The 21,757-nt window shown below is 42.4% G+C and overlaps 1 protein-coding gene across 1 annotated transcript; it reads left to right on the forward strand.

Moving 5' to 3' along the window:
- Positions 1–4,154: 4,154 nt before the first annotated feature.
- Positions 4,155–20,158, forward strand: LOC129323949 (plasma membrane ascorbate-dependent reductase CYBRD1). Its single transcript, XM_054970824.1, has 4 exons — positions 4,155–4,695; positions 13,931–14,139; positions 16,564–16,718; positions 16,800–20,158. Exons 1-4 carry the CDS (start codon positions 4,509–4,511, stop codon positions 17,098–17,100), a joined length of 852 nt encoding a protein of 283 aa, XP_054826799.1. The 5' UTR covers positions 4,155–4,508; the 3' UTR covers positions 17,101–20,158.
- Positions 20,159–21,757: the final 1,599 nt, after the last annotated feature.

Genomic DNA, 21,757 nt, shown 5'->3' on the forward strand with positions numbered 1-21,757 from the left:
TATTTTGCTAGCTATTTTTTAAAAAAAATCTTAAAAACGGTTAGCAGGTGTATGGGAGTATAATGCTATGAAGTTACAACAAGCAGAAACTTAAAACACGTTAAAAAGTACTTGCAGTTTGTGAAGCTAGTATCTATAGAATAGCATACCATCAGCTATCCAGGTTACAGTGATTTCCTTATAATCGTACCATGAGCCCTTTGTTTATTTAACTCACACGCCTATAATCTTCTCCGACAAGAATGTTGGAAGGCAGAAGACTGTAGAGAATAAGTTTCGTAACTTTGTTGGGAAAGATGGGAGGGCAAGATGAATATAAATCAGTGCCTTATTAAAATGGGAGGTTTCAGTGCTATACTTGCTTGCAAATCACTCCCTCCTGCTTAAAAACAAGTAGGTAGTTGGTGTGGTGACTGCGTAGTGAGGGAAAAGCACTTGACAGGTGTCCACAGTCCACTCTCTGCCTCTCTTTGGATTCATATCAAGGATTATCCTTGGGTCAAATTTATTTACAAGTTTGAACATTATTTTTAGTAAGAAATTAAGATGGCCTGAATTGTATGGTTGGTTCTCTTTGATCCTCCACAATAAAGGCTTTCGTTTGCAAGAGGTTATGGGTTTTACCTAAACTGGGCATTATACTTATTTAATCTTAACCTCAGATTTTAAGAAAGATGAGGACAGAGGTTTGTCACTGCATCCAATTCCCAGGGAGCAATTTCTTGCACCCCTCTGTAAAGATGCACCCTTGTTTCACAGAGCCCAAGCAATTCCTCTTAACATCTCCCCCACCCACATGCTGAGAAATGGTGATAATTTTTGTACAGTGCTCTTTTATGGTACCATTTTAAGACACTGTGGAAGCTGTTGTTGCACTGTTCTCAGACATCACGGAGAACAGGGCAGGAAGCTGCAATAAACAGTAAGAATCAGCTGAAGTAGTAGCACAAATACCATCCTTCTTTTGAACAGAAGTGTGGTTTTTGAGAGTCTCTCTACACAAGTCATCTTACATGAGTAGGATCAAGTGAAAGATCTTAACACTTGTTCTTTGATTGTGGATACACATGCACTGCTAGGAAGACCCAGTACACTTGAATATAAGACCACACAGAAAGTGAGTCACCTGAACGTCCCTGTGTAAGATGTCTTGTGTAGAGAGACTCTCAGAAACCGTGCTTCTAATTCAAAAGCATTTTTTTTAAAAAGCTGCAAGAAATCAGCTCCTGGGGAAAACTGGGAGTGTAATAATGAAAGAATGGAAATGACTGGACTGTTACCAACACCCTCTGGAATCACTGAGATAACTGTGTATATGACAGATGGCAATTGCCTCACAACTGACAAGGGAAACACCCTTATTTTAACCCCAGCTCCCATTTGTCCTTGCTGGCATAAAAAAGAAAACAAAAAAGAAGAGAAAGGACAAAAGGTTGTGGAAAGCATAAAAAGCATGAACCCTGCCAGCAAGCACTTACAGAAACAGGGCAAGTGCTATGTGGTTCTACTGTCCTCCCCCCTACACAAAATATGAATTCTTTCCCTCTTTCTTGCAGCCTCTCCCCCCTGCTTAGTTTTTGCTTTCCAACCCCAGTTCCCTTGTCCCCTCGGCAGGCTCAGCCACTCTCTAATGCACAAAGAATTGTTAGTGTGTGCAGCTGGAGGAGGCAGAACCACAGAGACCTGGAGCATTGTCTAATAACCATAACAGAACAGGATACGAGCAGGTAACTGAAACAGTAAAAACCATTGATGAGAGAGGGAACATCACCTGAGGCAGGAAGAGGAGAGAAAACTGATGGAAAAAACTTCAAAAACATCATGGTGAGAAAACCTAATCAAACTAATTCAGTACATTAATGAGCGCAACCAAAGATACTGTGGTGTCCTCCAGTGTTCTGACGCCACAACGAACAGAGCAATGGCAGCAAAAACAACACGAGTGCTGGAGCACATGGTAGCTCTGTTCTTGTGATGTTCCTGGTGCAGGGAAAGACCTGCATTAGTCACAGAAAAGTGTGGGCTGCTATGATGATCAGCTTCACTGCTCATTCTGCAGCCTTCCCAAGGAGAATGTGCTCCATCTTCCTACACAGGGGAGGTTCTGAAGATGCCAGCATCGTGGCTGCTCCCCAGCATCCCTGCATGCAGATCCAGAAACTGCCCTTTGCTGTCAACCAGAGCTTGCATTATCCTGGAATGACGGCTCTTTCTGCAACCATGCCCATTAATTAAGAACTTCTGTTGCACAAACCAGTGGATATTTGGGAGCAGGGGTGTCACCGGAGCATGATACTGCCATCCACTGTAGTGTCATGGAGAGTGGTGGCACATACTGTTTTGCTGCAGCATGACCGGCAGAGGTGGTTGGATTGTGTTGTCCCAGGAAAAATGCTGGGTGGGGAGTATTCAAGAAAGATGGCAGCATTGTGCACGTTGACCATTGTCAAAGCAAGGTCCGTATGTGCTCCAGCACTCATGCGCGAGTGTGTGCGTGCGCTATCATTGCACTGTCAAATGTCAGTTGACGTTAATTTTTTCCCCCCATAAAATATGCCAGACAAGAAAATACATTCTTCATGCAGAGGTGAAGGATAGCCTGGAGAGTTTCTTAAGCCCCTCAGGTGGTGCTAGTGAGAAAACCCACCTTTGCCATAATTGCAAACATCCATAGATTATGAGACAGAGACGCTCAGAAGGCCAGTTTGGTGTAGTGGTCAAGAGTGTGGGACTCTAATCTGGAGAACCGGGTTTGATTCCTCACTCCTCCACTTGAAGCCAGCTGGGTGACCATTGGTCAGTCACAGCTTCTAGGAGCTCTCTCAGCCCCACTTATCTCACAAGGTGATTGTTGTTATGGGGATAATAACAACATACTTTGTAAACCACTCAGAGTGGGTGTTAAGTCATTCTGAAGGGCGGTATATAAATCGAATGTTGTTGTTGTTGTTATTATTACTTCTGATGTATGCACTCCCACACCTATCAGCAGAGAAGATGTAGATGTTGCTTTATGACACTCTCAATCTATTGTTCAGGCAAATAAATGGACCTTGTTATTAGAACATTATATGCTTTGATTCTGTTTGTTTGAAATAGTAAATAGTCTTTGTGCTATTGCAGTACAAGAAATTCTACATGGAACTTATGGATTTATGTAATGAACAAAAAGGATATGGGTGCTTTTTCTATTGTTCAACTACCAATGAGCAGAAGATGCAAGGGAAAGCAAGAGGGCAGGAAAAGGGACATAAATGCCTGGAGGGGGCAGAAAGGGAACCAAACCAGAGAGAATGGAACAAAAGTGTTGTTTTGTGTGGGCCGAAAAGCCAGCCCTATTCAGGGTAAGATAATGGATGGAGTTCCCCCCCAAAGTTTCTCTTAAGGTTTTTGGATATTTTGGGCGAGGCACAGCGACATATATTTCTAGAAAGCAGAAGTGTTTGGATTCTGGACCAAAAAAGGGGGTTCCCAGCTTGCTCAAGGTTGATGAGTCAACAAAACTTGCACAAACAAGGATATGAAAAAATCAGCAAGTGTTTGAATGTGGGAAGTGTTCACAGAGAGCCAGCATGGGGTAGAGACCCAGTGTGGTGAAGTGGTTAGAGTGTCAGACTAGGTTCTGGAAGAATCACCTTTGAATACCCACTCTTCTTTGGAAGCTTTCTGGGTGAACTTGGGCCAGTCATACCCAGTCAGCCTAACCTACCTCACAAGACTGTTGTGAGGAGAATTGGGTAAGCTACCTTGGGTTCCCACTGGAGAGAAAAGTGGGTTATAAATGAAGTAATTAAAAGTACCGAAATCCATACACATATATAACACTGTGTTACACGTGAATAAAAATTTCTACGTGTGCCAATGAAACACAGGTTACCGGCCCCCTACAACATAACGACATAAAAGGGCGGCAGTCTGTACATAATCTGCCTATGAATGACTCACACGTCCCCCTCATTCCCTCTTTCGCTGGAGGCCTGGCAACTCTACACAAGGTTTCCAGCGCCACTCCTCGCTGCCAGGTTTCTCCCACAGCGCCCTGGCAACCCCGCTCTCAACTTTCAGGTCGTTCTTTCCAGCGAGGGCGTCCAATTACGGGACAGGCGCAGCGCCAGAGGCGCGGAAATCTCAGCAGCGCGGCGTCGCTTCGTAGCGCAGAAAGGCAATTCGTTAATTAATGGCGGGCTTGTGGGATTCCACGCGCAGGCGACTCCAGTTGGCCTCCTGCCCTGCGCGCCACGAGCCTGGAGGGAACTCCGTCCAAAAGACGCTGGAATGTCTGGAGTCTCCAGTCCCAGTTTCCTCGCGCGCGCGGCGAGGGAATGAGGTCGACGGCGGAGAAAAGGGGCTGTTCACGGTCCCTCCAGAGGGAGGGGAAAAGGAGAAGGAGGGAGAGGGCTGGCGCTCCTCGGCGGCTCGCTTCGCCCGCCTCTTCCTCCCCTGGCCCAAGAGTTTGTTTTGGGTCTGCGGCGGCCGACTCGTGACTCTTGGCTTGGACCGCGAGGGAAATGGAGGGCTACGGGCTGTTCCTGGCGTTGCTGGCCTCGGCGCTGCTGCTCGGCTTCCTCTCCGTCATCTTCGCCCTGGTCTGGGTCCTCCACTACCGCGAAGGGCTGGCCTGGGACGGGGGCGCGGCCGAGTTCAACTGGCACCCGGTCCTCATCCTGACGGGCTTCGTGTTCGTGCAAGGCATCGGTGCGTAGGAGGCGGCGGCGGGGGGAGCGCTTCGCCGCCACGCGGGACCAGGGGGAGAGAAGCAACCTTGCCTTACGCCGGGGAGGGGGAGAGGGCCGGCTGAAGGGACTCTCGGGAGGGCGCGCCCCAGCTGCGGGGGCCGTTGGTTGCCCCAGTGAGTTGGGGGTTGGAAGTTCCGTCTTGACTTGACGGGTCTCGCCTCTTGTGAGCGAACAAGATTGGGCTGCGCTGGAGCGAGAGTTGCAGGTACGCAGGGTTCCATCCTCCAGGGGGTGGCCGGAGATCTCCTGGAATTACAACTGATCTCCAGGCAACAGAGATCAGTTGCTTGGTTTACGGGAGGAAAATAGGACCGAAGGAGGAGGGAAAGAGCCCTGAGTGCCTGCAGACCTCACAGCCCTTTTTAAAAAAATTGAGAAGCAAAGGAGCGCCCGCGCCCGCGCCCGCAGCTTCAGTGCACGGCCTCAGATGCTTCTGTCTGTTGCCGCAAGCTGGAATTCCGAAGAAGAGGACTTGTTCTTTTCCGAACCATCGCTTTCCACAGGTGGATTCCAGCTTGCGTTGTAGAAGTGGTGCATTCTGTCCTGTCTTTCCTGATAGTTCTGGGTTTGGGCAAGCGGCAAGGCAGGGTGCCTGCGCTGTACCGGGCAGCTCTAAGGATGTCTGCAAGGAGATAAAGCCCCTGGGGTTTAACTTCATTATTGAGGCTTTCTACAGAAGACATCTTACACGGAACGCTCAATTGACTTGCTTTCTGTATAGTCTTAGGGCCAAGGTACAAGTGAGGAATGACACTTGAACAGCAAGTGGGTTGAGTGGAGGGCAAGTGAACCAGGAGAAATACACTTGCCATTCAAGTGTCATTCGTCACTTGTAGCTTCGCCCTTATATTCAAGTGTGCTCTGTCTCCCTAGCAGCGCATGGGAGAACATTGTAGGACGTCTTGCGTAGAGAGAGGAGTCAGCATGCTTAGGACTGGGCTGCAAAAATGCTATATTAAAATTTTTATAGATCCCCTCCGCCCCATGTAATTGTGGCTGCCTGTTTGTTTGTTTTTTAAATATAAAGCAGCCAGGAGAGAGAATACCTGTAGTGAAGTTTGAGTCTGCATTTTTAAAGGGTGCGGTAATTGCATGTGTATCCTGTCAAGCTGTTTCTGTTAAGTGAGGCAGAACTGATATTAACCGCTCTTTATCATTGCTATTTATGAATACTTGGCATTTTCTATATGAGCGGGGGAGGGGGGTTGAATTGATTACACAGATTATCTTTGGTCCTTAGTTCAGTAGGAGAAAAGGTTAAATGAATGACAAGGGTGAGTGGTGCATTGGCAGAGGAAAGAATGACGTTGATTCTATTCAGACTTAAGTCAGTGCTTAATAGTTGATAACACTGCTAAAAAAGGAGTGATCTTTGAGTATAGATTCAAGGTGTATACATCTTGATACAGATAATGAAATTTAATTGCATCAGGTAACAGGAAAATCAAAGCGGTCAAAAGATAAAAAATGGAAGACTAATTGGAATACAAGGCTTTCCTAGAGGAGAACTGGAAGAAAAATAAGAAATTGTAAAATCAGTTGGGTAGTTTGGGAATGTTGAACTAATTTTCCCAATCTAGTCCCCTGAATAAAAACATCCACATGGGAAATATGAAAAGTAGGCAGAGAAAATGAAGACAGATGAAGGTTAGCTGTTTGCTCAAATGTTTCTCAATATAAGTCTCCATAGCTGCTGAAGTGATAATATTGCAAGACATCTTATGGGGGAAAGTCCCATATCAAAAATTTCATAAGCGTTTTGTGTAATTGGAAAGCCAGTATCCCATAAGATGTAGAGGTTGGCTCAATAATATAAGTTGTCTAGAAGCCATAGAAAGAAGAGCTATTATCCTAGCGGGATTTATGCACAAGTTAAGTAAGTCAGATGTCAGAAGCTAAGCAAGGTCAGCCCTGGTTAGTAAATGGATGGGAGACCACCAAGGAAATGCATTGCTTTGCGGAAGCCGATAGTGGCAAACCTCCTCTGAACATCTTGTGCCTTTAAACCCTGTGGGGTTGCAACTTGATGGCAAAAAAGAGTAAGCTGTAGCTTAGGGCAGGGGTCCCCAACATGATGCCTGTGGGTGCTGTTGCACCTGCCAACACACCTGGAGCCCACCATGTGCTTTTAGAAAGAGAGTGGGGCCTGACTAGGAGCCAGTTTGGTGTAGTGGTTAAGAGCAGCGGGACTGTAATCTGGAGAACCGGGTTTGATTCCCCACTCCTCCACTTGAAGCCAGCTGGTTGATCTTGGGTCAGTCACAGCTTCTTGGAGCTCTCTCAGCCCCACCTGCCTCACAGGGTGATTGTTGTGGGGATAATAATAACATACTTTGTAAACCACTCTGAGTGAGTGTTAAGTTGTCCTGAAGGATGGTATATAAATCAAATGTTTTTATTATTATTACCCAGCGGGGCTTCTGATTGGCCTCTGGCGGTTCAGTTGGCTGGGCAGATTAAAATAATATTGTTTCAGACTTGAGGCAGCTGCCACCATAGTTTTGGTTTATTTTAAACTACCCCTTTTCTCCCCTGCACTGGCTTCCTGCAGCAGCTATTTTGCAGTTATGCCGACCATTATGTGTCAGAATTCCAGAGGTGCCCAAAGGCTCAAATGGAATGGGTCCCCCCCCCCCAGTTTAAGACTTTGAGTTAAGAGCCTCTCACTACAAAAAAATTACTACAAATTATCATTTGGGAAGGTAATGCTATAGGCCCTCTTAAACTTGACATAGCTTAGTGGCCTCAACATGTCTTACAGTGCAATCCTAAACAGAGTTCCTCCAGGCTAATCCCATTGAAATCAATGGGTTAGACTGGAGTAACTCTTCTTAGGATTGCACTAATTTGGCCTTGGCTATTATACAAGTAAAAGAAATGCTGTTAAAAGTTTTAACAGAAATGTTGGGAGACTTTTTATGCTTTAGGGATAAACAGGATAGTTGGGCTCCAGCCCAGATCCCCCCATTCTTTTTCTTCTTTTTCCACCTTCAGCTATTAAGTTTTGAACGAATCAAAGATTACTAAAAGATTACTTTATGTTCCAAGAAAGCAGCTAACGGAGAGAGAGAAACTTGCAATGCTGTGGCATGATTATTCTGCAGCATAAAAATATATATTATTTGAGCAAGAGAGGTTTTGTGAGTAGTTTCTTTGAGGGGTTATTGACGGGGAAATAAGTAGTTAACATTAGGGAAATTGGAAACTCTTTGCGCAAGCTAGTAGAATAAAAATGCATAGCCAGAATGTGAGAAGACAAAAGGAGTATTGAGTTTGAGGAAAGCAGAAGGTTGTGAAAATGGAATAGTAGAACTGCAAGTTACTTCGCAGCTATCTGCTTTGTTGAAATGAGCGGGGAAAGTGTTTAGCCAAGTTGGTACTGTTAAACTGAACTGTTCTCCTAGTGTGTTTATCCACCTGCGTTACTTGTAGTCATAATTAAGGACCCCTTCAAACAATAGAACTTTTAGGGGAACATATAAAATGTTTCATGAGTACCCCAAAAACTGTGAAAACCAATCAAAATATGTAATGGAAACAGCTTTTTTTTTTTAAAAAAAGTGATGTCCAGTGTCAATAGATGAGGCCAAAGTCCTGTAACAATAACATAAAATATTGGATTTAAACAATTGTTTAGCTTTTTTTTTCTTTGACAAAGCTATAGCATCCTTATTTTAACATGTTTAAAGGCTGGATTTTCTATTCTGGCACTATTGTCAACATTAGTCAAACCAAGGATTGGGGTTTAGATTACCAAAATATGCAGGCACGTAGTTCTCGTTGATCTTTCCCTTTAGATGTAAACTTTCCAGTACTTCAGTGTGCAGATTATTAAAAAATGTTACCTGGGAGAACTTTTACATTTGGCATGCTGTGATATTTGCCATCAGTGATCCTTGAGGGTTGCTACAAGTGCATTCTTTCCAATAATCACTTGTACTTGTGTGGTGTAGGGATATTACAGACTGTAGCCCATGTGCTGTTATTTTGTATGTATAGAGATGCAATACAGCAGAACATCTAGTTAACTCTTTTATCACTGGGGATAATGTATAGAATATTAAGAGTGGCTATTTTTTTAGATTAGATCCTGGATGATAAAGAAATGTTGTTAATCTAGTATACCATTAGACATTGTTTAACATATGCTTTGTTTCACACTGCTGTAGTCTTAGTCCTATTACATTGCTTATTAGATGTCTCATCTAATTAATTGCATTGACAGACGCTGAGTAATCCATCTTGGTTCTCAGTATGATTGCCAGGCCACAGCAACAACCCCCCAGGAGGAATTGGGGGGGGGCAGAGGCTGATGTACTTACATCACTTCCAGTAAAAACTAGAAGCAACATAGTGGATGCTCTAGCATTTTGCAAAATCTTTATGGTTTTACCATAGAGTTTTACAAAATGCTAGAGCATCCTGTGTGTCAATTCCAGTTTTTTGCCGGAAGTGATGTAAGCATGCTAGTGCACATTCATTATCTGGTCCTATGAGCGGTGATTGCCTGTTTGTTAAAATGACAGTATTGTATTACTGAAAATCATCAGTTGACCATATTATAAGGAGTTAATTATCTTTAAGACCTTAGAACTGTACAAACTTGTAAGCGAATAAGCCCCATTAAATGTCTCACAACAAAACAAACTTTCATAAGATTGCTGCTTATTACAATATCATGTACGTTCAAACTAGTTTTCTTCTTGTCAGCCTTACAGACTTAGACACAAGACTGCTATCTCTTTACTTTGAATACACTTTTCTTTAAAAATGCATCTGTGAAATTGCTAAAATGAGTATGTTCATTTTGGGGGAAAGGCTTTAAAATGTCAATATTGTGCTTACTCCAACACAGAGAAATATACATTGGTTCATGTTCCAGGACATTCCATTCAGTAACAGAGTTTCCTTTGTGGCTTATACCATGGAAGTATATAGACCTTGGCATGCGGTGGACATATATTAGGAGAGTTATAAGGATGTAGAATCTTAATGGTAATGTTGTTCATTCCCATTTGTCCAAACATGCACACTTTCCACTTTTTTTTGCTCAAGTAGCTAGAATATTCTAATCCAGCATCAGCCTATATACTGTTCATATATCTGTGAACAACTGTGTGTGCATGCCTATCCATCTCTTAAACCGTTTTGCTGGTCTGGGTGGAAGAAAAACTGTTAGAAGGGGTCAAAAGAAGAAAAGAGGCTGGATGTTTCCTCTATAGTTGATGTCAACCTCTGAGAGTTCTTCACATATCAATGTCTTCAAGGAACTGTTAGAGACCAAGCTTCAGAAAGACTGACTTGAGTATTCAGGCTTCAGTGCCTTTATGACACTACTAGCCACTATATCAATTGCATCACTCACTTCCTACCACTTAGCATGATTCCAGCTTCCATCATTAGCTGACAATTTATCAGTGTCAACAGGTCACCTGGCAAGTTATTTGCCTACAATGTGGAGTCCTGTGGCCATTTCTGAAGAGAGAAGGTACCTATTGCCCACCAAATAAGATATATTTATTTATTTACTTAGATTTATAGTCCGCCCTCCCCAACCAAGTGGGCTCGGGGCGGATTACAACAATTTAAAACACAGTACACAATACATCAGCAATAGCCATTTAAAATATAAATAATACAAATCATTCATTTAAAACATTGGCACCATATAAATACAGCTATCAAAATTGCAAACATAGCAGCACGTTATACATTCACCTATAGACGATCATGTAACGATGTGAGATGACTTTGGGCGGGAGGGCACATATCTATGAAAATTCTGTCCCTTCTGTTTTACATCTGCCTGTAAAACTAGACACTAGTTTCAAGCTCTGGTTACAAGGACTGTCCTTGTAATCAGAGCTTGAAACTAGTGTCTAGTTGGTTAACCTGGCTACAAGAGAATCTGGTTTGCTTTAACCTGTTGGAACCAACTCAAACTAATGCTACACTATGGTTAACCATAGTGAGATGTGGGAATGTGTGTGTGAGCATTGGGCCTTTTCAACAGGAATATTATTATTAATATTAGATCTAGAGTAAATTGGCAATTCCCACTTCCCACTGCATTCTCCCCTCATGTTTGTTGGGGGTCCCCCAAGAGCAGCATTTAATGGAGAACAGTGAACAAGGGGCGGGGGGGGCAGGAAACTTCCATTGTCATGATAGAATATTTACTTGGGATCCAGCCCTGTGTCTACCATAGGAACATGAAATTGTTGAGGTGAGAAACCTAGGAAAGAAAGTGTGGGGGGTGAAGGATAGTCTTTCAGAGCCAAGCTACAAGTGACGAACGACACTTGCCTGGCAAGTGAACAGACTCACGTGTATTCCTCCCTGTTCACTTGCCATTCACTTGCACTCCACTTGATCAAGTGGAGAGCAAGTGAATGGCAAGTGAACAGGGAGGAATACACGTGAGTCTGTTCACTTGCCAGGCAAGTGTCGTTCGTCACTTATAGCTTGGCTCTCAGACTATCCGAGAGACCCAGCAGAAAGGTAGGGAGGGATGTTATACAGGGTGGCTTTGTTAAAACAAGATCCAATTTAAAAAGCAATCAGTTCTCTCAGAGTGGGCGTGAGACACTCCCAAATAACAGCAGTAAAAAATCTAATGCCAGATGAAATAGCACACTGGAACAAATTAACACCTGTAAAGGGTGGGGGGATGGCAAGAGATTAGCACCGATTACCATCCAAGGTCTGTCCTAGGGATAGGTGTAGATTGTCTTGAATTTGTTAATGAATTCTAACTAAGTACTTGATATGAGATTGTGCATTAAGTTTGATAGTTGCTGCTGTTTGGGAGCACCTCACACCCACTATGAGTAAACTGATTGCTCTTTTGATTAGATTAGACATGGCCATTGTAACACTCCCCTCCTCCCTTTTGCTGGGAATTTAACCAGGCCTGATTGATGTACACTTCAGTGTATCTCAGGAAGTATGCTCTGACTCAATATTATAACAACAACAACAACAACAACATTCAATTTATATACCACCCTTCAGGACAACTTAATGCCCACTCAGAGCGGTTTACAAAGTATGCCATGATTATCCCCACAACAAAACACCCTGTGAGGTGGGTGGGGCTGAGAGCGCTCCAGAGAGCTGAGACTAGCCCAAGGTCACCCAGCTGGCTTCAAGTAGAGGAGTGGGGAATCAAACCCAGCTCTCCAGATTAGAGTCCCGCGCTCTTAACCACTACACCAAGCTTATGAAGAAATAAATTCTGTTAGTCTTTAAGGTGCTACTGATTTTTCTATGTAAAAGAAAAATAAAGCATGGTAAGAAAATTTGACTTCCAAAGCATCCAAACTCATATGCCAGGGGTTGATACCGCAGAAACTTAGGGATATTTTACTCTCAACAATACAGCCAGTGTAGTATACTTTTAAAAGTGCCAAACTAGGATCTGAAACACCCAGGTTCAAATCCCCGCACTGCCACGGAAGCTTGCTGGGTGATTTGGACCAGTGGCACACCTTCAGCCTAACCTACCTCGCAGGTTTGTTGTCAGGACAACATGGAGGAGAGGAGGATGTTGTAAGCTGTTTTGACTCCCCATTGGGGAGAAAGGTGGGGTACAAATGAGGTAAATAAAAAGTATGGATATTTATTTTCAACACTGGATAAAAGAATTATTTCCCATGATAATTACCACCCTTACTTCTAGAAGAATTCCGGATGTTTAATCTACAATCGAGTTTGCCTATCTTTGCAATAAATTGGGGTCCTTGTCTTCAAGAATGTTATCTAGCTTAGTGTCCTTGCATGAGTATACACAAACAAATGGAAGTGTCCCCTTATCTCAAAATAGATAGGATTGTGTGGTGCAAAAGGCACGCAGGCTAAATGTTGAAAGTTTTGGGTTGAACATATGATGTTCAGCTGTTGGCCCATCCAGCCAATAATTGACTGGTAGCAGCTCGCGGATGTTTGGAGCAAGGGTCTGCTACCTAACTTCATGGCGGCTGCATCCACACCTTGTTGGCTCTTGAGTGGCTATGGCATTATAGCAATCATTCAGAAATAGATTTTCTTGTAAGGACCACACAATCCATTTTCAAATGATTGCTATCGTATGTCTAATATCCAACTGAGTTGTGGATTGAAAATGGTTCTTTATGTACTGAGCACAACCTCTGCCTGTGAGCTGCAGCTCCTTTCTTTAAGCTCCTGTGTGATACAGAAGCATGTTAGTATGTAGTTTTGCCAATGAAATGCTTGAATCACAAAATGGGGGACTGGCTTTAAATCGATGATTTCATTATTATTTGCTGGCTTTAAATCACCTTCATTTAAATAAAATAAGTATGTTGGGGGAAACAAATACCATTGTCCTACAAGCTGGGTGCAGATGTATACAGAGGCGGATGGGGAAAGTGTCCAGAGGAAAGCTTTCCGTAATATGTAGAGAAGCAATGGAGAACACTTGCTGAAATGGCATGGGAAAGAATAAGAGAAGAGGCAACATTGTGAAAAGAGTTTGCCAAAGTTAAGGGGAAAGGTATGTCTTAGGCTGATAGCATGTTCATTGCTGGATGCTGGTGTTTATTTAGTAATCAACATCCCATGAAAATCTCCAATTGTGTGTTTCTTTGGGAAGATTGGATCTAGAGATACGGCTTTTTAGTTGAGCATTAACCAGGTTTGTGGTAGAAGGTAAAGGTAGTCCCCTGTGCAAGCACCGAGTCATTACTGACCCATGGGGGGGACATCACATCATGACATTTTCTTGGCAGACTTTTGTTACAGGGAGGTTTGCTATTGCCTTCCCCAGTCATCTACACTTTACCTCCAGGAAACTGGGTACTCATTTTACTGACCTCGGAAGGATGGAAGGCTGAGTCAACCTTGAGCCGGCTAGCTGAACCCGGCTTCCTCCAGGATCAAACTCAGGTCATGAGCAGAGCTTGGGCTGCAGTACTGCAGCTTACCACTCTGCGCCATGGGGCTCCTCAACCAGGTTTGTGATTAACAGTGAAATCCTAAGCAGAGTTACTCCTGTCTAAGCTCACTGAAATCAATAGGCTTAGACTGGGGTAAGTCTGTTTAGGATTTCACTGGAAATTTCCAAGAGTTAATAAAAAGGCTTTAATATACTTTGAATAGTTTTATAAATGTAAACATACAATTGTTTCCTAAATTTGCGCTTTTTTTCTTTTCCCCTCCCCTCCAATTTTTAGCCATTATTGTGTACAGGTTACCATGGACCTGGAAATGCAGCAAAGTTCTGATGAAATTAATCCATGCTGGGTTAAATACCATTGCTCTGACACTTGCAATTATTTCACTGGTGGCTGTTTTTGATTTCCATAATACTCAGAAGATTCCTAACATGTACAGTCTGCACAGCTGGATTGGGTTGACTGCTGTCATTCTTTATTCTCTACAGGTTAGTCTTTGTTTATAAACAGTATTTAAAAGTGTGTAAAATATTCTCTTTTGTCTTTGTTAGCAAAGTCACTTTTCCAATTGAATAACCTACACTGAATTGCTTCAATTGGTGGCTTCTGTTCACCACAATTCAAAACACAAAAATATTGTGTTCAAGTAAGCCAGACTTTGCAGAATCAATTATACAGATCTGTAAATTGTTTTTACTAGAGTTACCAGCTCCAGCTCCTGGAAATATGTGGGGTGCCTGGAGAGGGCAGGGTTGGAGGAGGGAAAGGACCTCAGCGGGGTAGAATGCCATAGAGCCCACCCTCCGAAACAGCTGTTTTTTCCGGGGGAACTGATGTCTGTGGCTTTGAGATCAGTTCCAAGCCCAGGAGATCAGTTCCAAGCCATTACCTGGAGCTGGGCAACCCATCAAATAACAATGTCACAAGGTCTCTTCACATAATAAATGTGCTTCCCTTACTTTAAGATCTTTAAAGCCACTTAGAGAGAGAGAGAGGTACTGGAAGGAGTAAATCATTCTATTTGATGTATAGCATTTAAACCAGCTAAAGAATAAAAATTCTTCAGGAGCATTCTTTAATGGGAGCAGGAAAGAACAGTGGGAGAAATCTAGAAAAAATGATCAGCATCAAGAGGGCTGCCGCAACAAAAGCCCGATTGTCTGTTGCCATGTAAAAGTGATGACAGGGTCTTGTCGACCCTGTTTGCTAGAAACCACCGAGAGTTGGGAGTGGGTCTCAAACCTAGCCAAGACCAAAACATGTTTATTCTCTGGTGGGAGTTCCAGTAACATCATTGGTCAGGGTTTAGATGGGCCTTCCGCTTAATCTTGCACAATTTCCTTTCTTACTACAGCTTCCATCCCACATGGCTTTTACCCATACAGGTCCCATGACCTCTTTTTTGGTGTTCAAAGAGGACCTCTCTCCTCCCTTTTTCACTAGCTGAAAAGGTCATTGGATTGTACCCCTGTCTGAATCTGTTGCTCTTATGAGTTTGCCAAGTACTCTATCCTAAAATAGTAAAGAGTCCAGTAGCACCTTTAAGACTAACCAACTTTGTTGTAGCATAAGCTTTCGAGAACTACAGCTCTCTTCATCTCATGCATCTGATGAAGAGAGCTGTAGTTCTCAAAAGCTTATGCTACAATAAAGTTGGTTAGTCTTAAAGGTGCTACTGGACTCTTTACTATTTTGCAACTACAGGCTAACACGGCTAACTCCTCTGGATATATATCCTAAAATGCTGAAAAAAGAATTACGCCTAGGGAGTAGCGCCATTAATTATTTCCACGTTGCTTGCCAGAGAGCGCTTGTGTGGTAGGACTCACTCCATGTCCATGTTGGCTAGTTTTATGGATTGATGCCCAGTTTTTGAGCATCTCAGCTTTCTGTCAATTTTCAAGGTGCCCACAAGGAATGTGCCCATGAGGAATGCCTAGCTGGGATTTTAGTAGTTGATACTTTATTTTGCCAAGAACAGACCATTTTTATGATTGAGATGCATAGAAAAGTCTAAAGGAAAACATGCATGTTAACCAGTATTCATTCAAACTAGTTAAATCAACATATCAGGATAAATAAACAAATGAAATGAGCTTTATGTTACCTATGCAGAAACAGCCGTGCTGTGTTCAAACGTTTTGTTTTCTTTTAGATCTTGAAATTAAGCCATTTTATCTCATGCAACAATTAGCATTTATGTGGCAACATCTCAGCGTTTTCAAGTGAGCATTTAATATGCTCATCATGAAGCTTATGTTTTTGTAGGATAACTCATGTATAAGCTTCTGAACTATAAGGGCCCAATATCTTCTGAGATCTACATTATTCAAAGATTAATTGCAATAGTTCATTAACAAGGAGTACAATTAATGGCACTCATTTCCAGCTGTACTATTTCAGAGTTGCAGCAAAGCATTTATTTGCCTCCTAAGTAATCCTTATTTTCCTGTTTAAATAAGCAGAATCTATTTCTATTTATGTTCCTTAGTTTTTGTAGAGGTTTCCAGTATAGTCACGTACACATATAAATTTTGTTGGCCTAACTGCTCTGTCTCTTGATAATCATTCACCATTACACTCTCTAGCTTTATTAAGAAGAAAACTATATAAGGGGAAATTGAAAAGTAGATCCTGTGATTTCCTGCATAGCCTTGAAATAATTTCCCCATATTTGTTAGCCTTAGAACATTTCCAACATGTGTGGAAAGTCATATTTACAAGTTTTTAAGAAGGGCAAGGCTTAACTTGCTTTTCGTCCTGTCCATCTCTCTTGATTTACCTAGCAACAGCGCAGAAATGACAACTTCAACAGCCACTCCCCAAGGACAAACTGTTTTTGTGTCTGTGTGGTGTATAACACTTAATGGTAAATTTTACCAATGAAGTAACTCAATATTATTTCTTCTTAGCTTGTTCTAGGTTTTGTAATCTTCCTGCTTCCCTTTGCTCCCATTTCTCTTCGGGCAATGCTTATGCCAATCCATGCTTATTCTGGCCTTCTCATCTTTGGAACTGTGATTGCAACTGCTCTCATGGGAATTACAGAAAAACTTTTTTTTGCCTTGTAAGTATTATTTCCTTTTTAAAAAATAAATATGATTTTATATTGGCTTGTGCTCTTAACGGTAATTTTCTTTCTCCAAAGGAAAGCACCGGCTGCCTACAAAGATTCCCCAGAAGAAGCAGTGTTTGTCAATACCCTTGGCGTTCTGATTGTGGTCTTTGGTGCTGTTATTTTATGGATGGCAACAAGACCTTACTGGAAGCGGCCACCCGAACAGAATTCCAAAACCCAACAAAAACTTGAAGGAACATACGATGGTAATGAAGAGGGGTCAACTATGACGGACTGCAAGAATACAGAGAATTCTGATGTAGAGTTCAATAATGAGGCCAGAAAACGAAATCTTAAGCTTGATGATGCTGGACAGAGATCAACTATGTAAAGACAGTGGGTTGGATCTAATCAGCTTTTCCTCTGTTGAAAAAAGGAGAAGAGTCCCCTTTGACCACCAAAACGGCAATACTGAGGATTATGGGGCCTACATGGACAAAAGCCATGTGGGGTGAGGCATGCAGTAAGAAAGGGCATTGAGCAAGATTGAGTGGGAAAAGCTGGCTGGATCCAGCCCAGTGGATACTATAGCTGTACCGCTTACATTACCAAAGAGCTCTCTCTTCATGCCATTCCATATAACTTTCAGAATAATTGATAGGAGTTAGTGAGAACTGTGATTCTAGAAGGACATATACTTAGCTATAATTCTTTGTATTGCACTCTCTTAATCCAGTAAAAGTGGGACTGAAATTAGACGTGTCAGATTTCCACTGACGCAAACTCTATTGTCTTAAACTAGGTATTAGCAGGCTTCTTTAGCGAATAGCTCTACAAGGTGACGCTCCTTTCTCTGTGTCCCTCTCTTATAAGAGAATTTGTTTAAATATCTCTGATGATTGATTTGAAGGAGTTTTGGACTGCCAAAACAGATCTCTAGAAATGCAGGGGTATAAACCAGGGCTCATTTTGAAGGGGAATGCGCAGGAACGCAGTTCCCCAAAAGAGGTCACATGTCAGGTGGCCCCACCAACCTGACTCTTGGCCATTTTGGATCCATTTCGGCCTGGATTGGGGCCAAAACTGCTCGGATTGGGCCTCTGGCGGGTGGTGGATCACTCTCCCACTCAGCAGTGGCCCAATCCTGACCATTTTGGGCTCGTTTTGGTCATTTTCAGCCTCTTTTTGCCATTTTGGGCCCAATTTCGGCCCTGAATGGCCAGGATGGGGTCCAAAACAGCCAGGATAGGTGATGTCAGGGGGCGTGGCATATGCAAAGCAGTTATGCTAATGGAACACTTCCAGTGATGTCAAGGGGTGTGGCATATGCTAATGAGTTGTGCTAATGAGTTCCTCCAGCTCTTTTTCTACTAAATGACCCCTGGTATAAACTAATCGTTTTTGAAAATTTAGAGTAACCCGTTGGCTTGGATCCTGTAAACATGTTCTATGTGCACTCAATAGTCTCTTCCGCAGATCATGCTTCCTCTTCTGCTATAACTTCCATTTGTGGAAAGGCCTATTGAAAATCACTGATTTCACTCAAGTGGGCGTTTTAGTGGAAGAGGAGGCATACTGTGCCACAGAGACTACCTAGCATGCATAAAACTTGATCATAGGATCCAAGCCAGTATCAAATTTTCCAGAGTAACCATTGCATAAAGTTTTGCCAAAATATTTAAAATCTCTTCCAAACTTGCTTTGTTCCAGTATCGTAGATACAAATTCAAACCTCAACAGAGTCTCTCGGTAATGGTAGCCGAGTTGGTCATCCTGGATACCTACAGTTCCTCCTAAGGAATGACACATTTTTTTATGTTAGTTTGGTTTTTTTGAGAGACAAAGTTTTCTAGAGTGCCACCACTTTAAGCAATCGTCCAATAATATTTCTGCACAATCTAAATCTATAGAGCCAACCTATGTTTGAATTAAATGCTTTCTCGATCATTGTGATTCCAAAGGATCCAGAAAATGTAAGGGGCAGTATGCTTTCTCAAGGATGACATCTTTAAGTCATATTCATTGGACAATTAAATAATTCATGGATAATAGCATTTAAGTAGGTAATGACATCTCTTGAGAACTGCTTGAACAGAAACGGAAGCAGTCCACAAACCAGAGCTTGTACTACCACTGCAAAGAACCTCATAAGTGAAAGCATTTTGTCTTAAGCAGGTATTGTCTCTACTCTATATCTTTTCTGAGAGCAAAGACCTCTTCATAATTACATTTTTCCATATATTATTACTAATATTCCAGAAGGTGAAATTATGCTATGACAATAACAGTGTCATTCTAAGCAGAGTTGGACTCTTCTAAATCCATTGCTTTCTATGGGCATGTAACAGCTTTGGATGGTACTATAAATTGCTCCGCTGAAATTGATATTATTTTCAATATCTCAAATATTCACAGTTCTCTTTTCTCCCTCTCCTTGCACCAGACAATGTGAATCAAACTTTTCTTAAGATAGATGAGTAAACGGTAATAGTGTCATACTGCTGGTGGTTTATTTTTAGAAACTTAGGAATTCTGAAAGAATCCTTATCTGAATGTGAAAATCGTGAGATGCACTCATTCCTAGGTGTGATCCGATGTGCATTTTGGTTCTGGCCACATTGATCACAAATTTATTTTCAGAGCATGATATGGCACCATTCTATGTGCTTGCATTTCCCCCAATAAAATTCCAGGTTTACTATGTAGTTAGTTACTTAAAGAAAATAGAAAAATACTTTTGAGTGAGGCATATGGTACCCAAATACAATTATTTGACCTACCACATAAAAGAGAAACTACTGCTTATACTACTAACAGCAATTTGGAGATGCAGTGTTATATATATTCTATTAGAAATTCTTTAATCAAAATGAACTAAAGTGCCTTTTAATTATCTGGCTTCTATTTATAGTATCCAAGTTAAGATCATATTTTTTAGGGGACTTCTTTTACAAAACCTGCAATATGAGAGCACATTTTACTATGAGGGCCAAGTCCTTCTGTCCTGGGCCCCATCACTTCCACTGGTAAAACCACAGCATTTGGAGTGATCCTAGAGTGTTACTCCAATGCAATGATGTCACTTCATGACATTATTTTAAAACATTGAAGTGGCTATAGTAACAGGTTTATACCAGTGGTTGCCTTGTTTATAAGTTCAAGTAGTTGAATGTACAATATTATTCATTAAATGTATCTGATTGCATATAGTATTGTAAATAAGAATAAGCACTGTATGCAGTAACTATAACCTGACTTTTTATAGGAGGATGTATGTCACCCGAAATTTTATTACAAAAGATTCCTTGTTTGAGTTTGAAATCCATTTGGATGTTATAACATTTGTAGTGCTTATTTTGCAGAGCAAAAAGGTACTTCTATTTTTGTCATAATGTACTTTTTAAATGTCGCAATAAAAGATGTTGAAGCATGTAGAAAATGTGGCAGGACACCTGAGTGGCTAATTGACATTGACAGAGAGGGTGTGGAGAGGCATCTGGCTGCATTGGATAAATACAAATCCCCTAGGCCGGATAGGGTGCACCCAAGAGTGCTGAAAGAACTTTCTAGAGAACTTGCAGAACCCCTGTCCATCATCTTCAAGGCCTGGAGGACTGGGGATGTGCCACAAGATTGGAGAAGAGCCGGTCAGTCTGACTTCTGTTGCTGGGAAGATAGTAGAACAGATTTTAAAGGGATCAATCTGTAAGCATCTGAAGGACCGCTCAGTGATCCGGGGAAGTCAACATGGTTTTGTTCCTAACAGATCTTGCCAGACCAACCTGGTTTCCTTCTTTGATTGAGTGACCAGCTTACTGGATCAGGGGAACTCTGTTGACGTGATTTATCTGGATTTCAGTAAAGCTTTTGATAAGGTCCCCCATGACATTCTGATGGGCAAACTGGAAGACTGTGGAGTGGACTATAGGACAGTTTGGTGGATAGGGAACTGGTTGGAGGACCGCACTCAAAGAGTGGTGGTCAGCGGCATTTCATCAGATTGGAGGGAGGTGTCCAGTGGAGTGCCGCAGGGCTCGGTTTTGGGCCCGGTATTTTTCAATATTTTTATCAATGATCTGGATGAAGGAGTGGAAGGGCTGCTCATTAAATTTGCTGACAATACCAAATTGGGAGGAGTAGCAAACACCCAAGAAGATAGAATTAAAATTCAACAAGACCTGAATACTCTGGAGAAGTGGGCAGCTGTGAATAGGATGCAATTCAACAAAGACAAGTACACAGTATTACATCTGGGCCACAAAAATGGGAAGCACAAATACTGGATGGGGGATACACTTCTGGGCAGTAGTACATGTGAAAGGGATCTTGGGGTAAGAGTGGACTGTAAACTAAATATGAGCAGTTAGTGTGATGCGGTGGCAAAAAAGGCTAATTCAATCTTGGGTTGTATCAAAGGGGCCATAGCGTCGAAATCGCAGGAGGTCATAGCCCCTCTCTATACTGCCTTGGTCAGGCCACACCTGGAGTATTGTGTGCAGTTCTGGAGGCCTCACTTCAAAAAGGATGTGGCCAAAATCGAGAGGGTGCAGAGGAGAGCGACGAGGATGATCAGGGGTCTGGAGACTGAGCCCTACGATGAAAGGCTAAGGGCCTTGGGAATGTTTAGTTTGGAGAAGAGGTTGAGGGGGGACGTGATTGCTCTCTAAATATTTGAAAGGCTGTCATTTGGAGGAGGGCAAGGATCTGTTCCAGTTGGCAGCAGAGGGTAGGATGCGAAGCAATGGGCTTAAATTACATGCACAAAGGTACCGGCTGGATATTAGGAAAAACTTTTTCACGGTCAGAGTAGTTCAAAAGTGGAATCAGCTGCCTAGGGAGGTGGTGAGCTCCCCCTCACTGGCAGTTTTCAAGAAGAGGCTGGATGAATACTTGTCAGAGATGCTTTAGGCTGATCCTGCACTGGGCAGGGGGTTGGACTAGATGGTCTGTATGGCCCCTTCCAACTCTATGATTCTGTGTTTGGTGTAGTAGTCTTCCTAATTCATTTGATTCGGATTTAAAATCTGCAAGTTACATAGTAGGATTTC

Source organism: Eublepharis macularius, chromosome 2, assembly GCF_028583425.1.
Source record: "Eublepharis macularius isolate TG4126 chromosome 2, MPM_Emac_v1.0, whole genome shotgun sequence".
Taxonomy (NCBI): domain Eukaryota; kingdom Metazoa; phylum Chordata; class Lepidosauria; order Squamata; family Eublepharidae; genus Eublepharis; species Eublepharis macularius.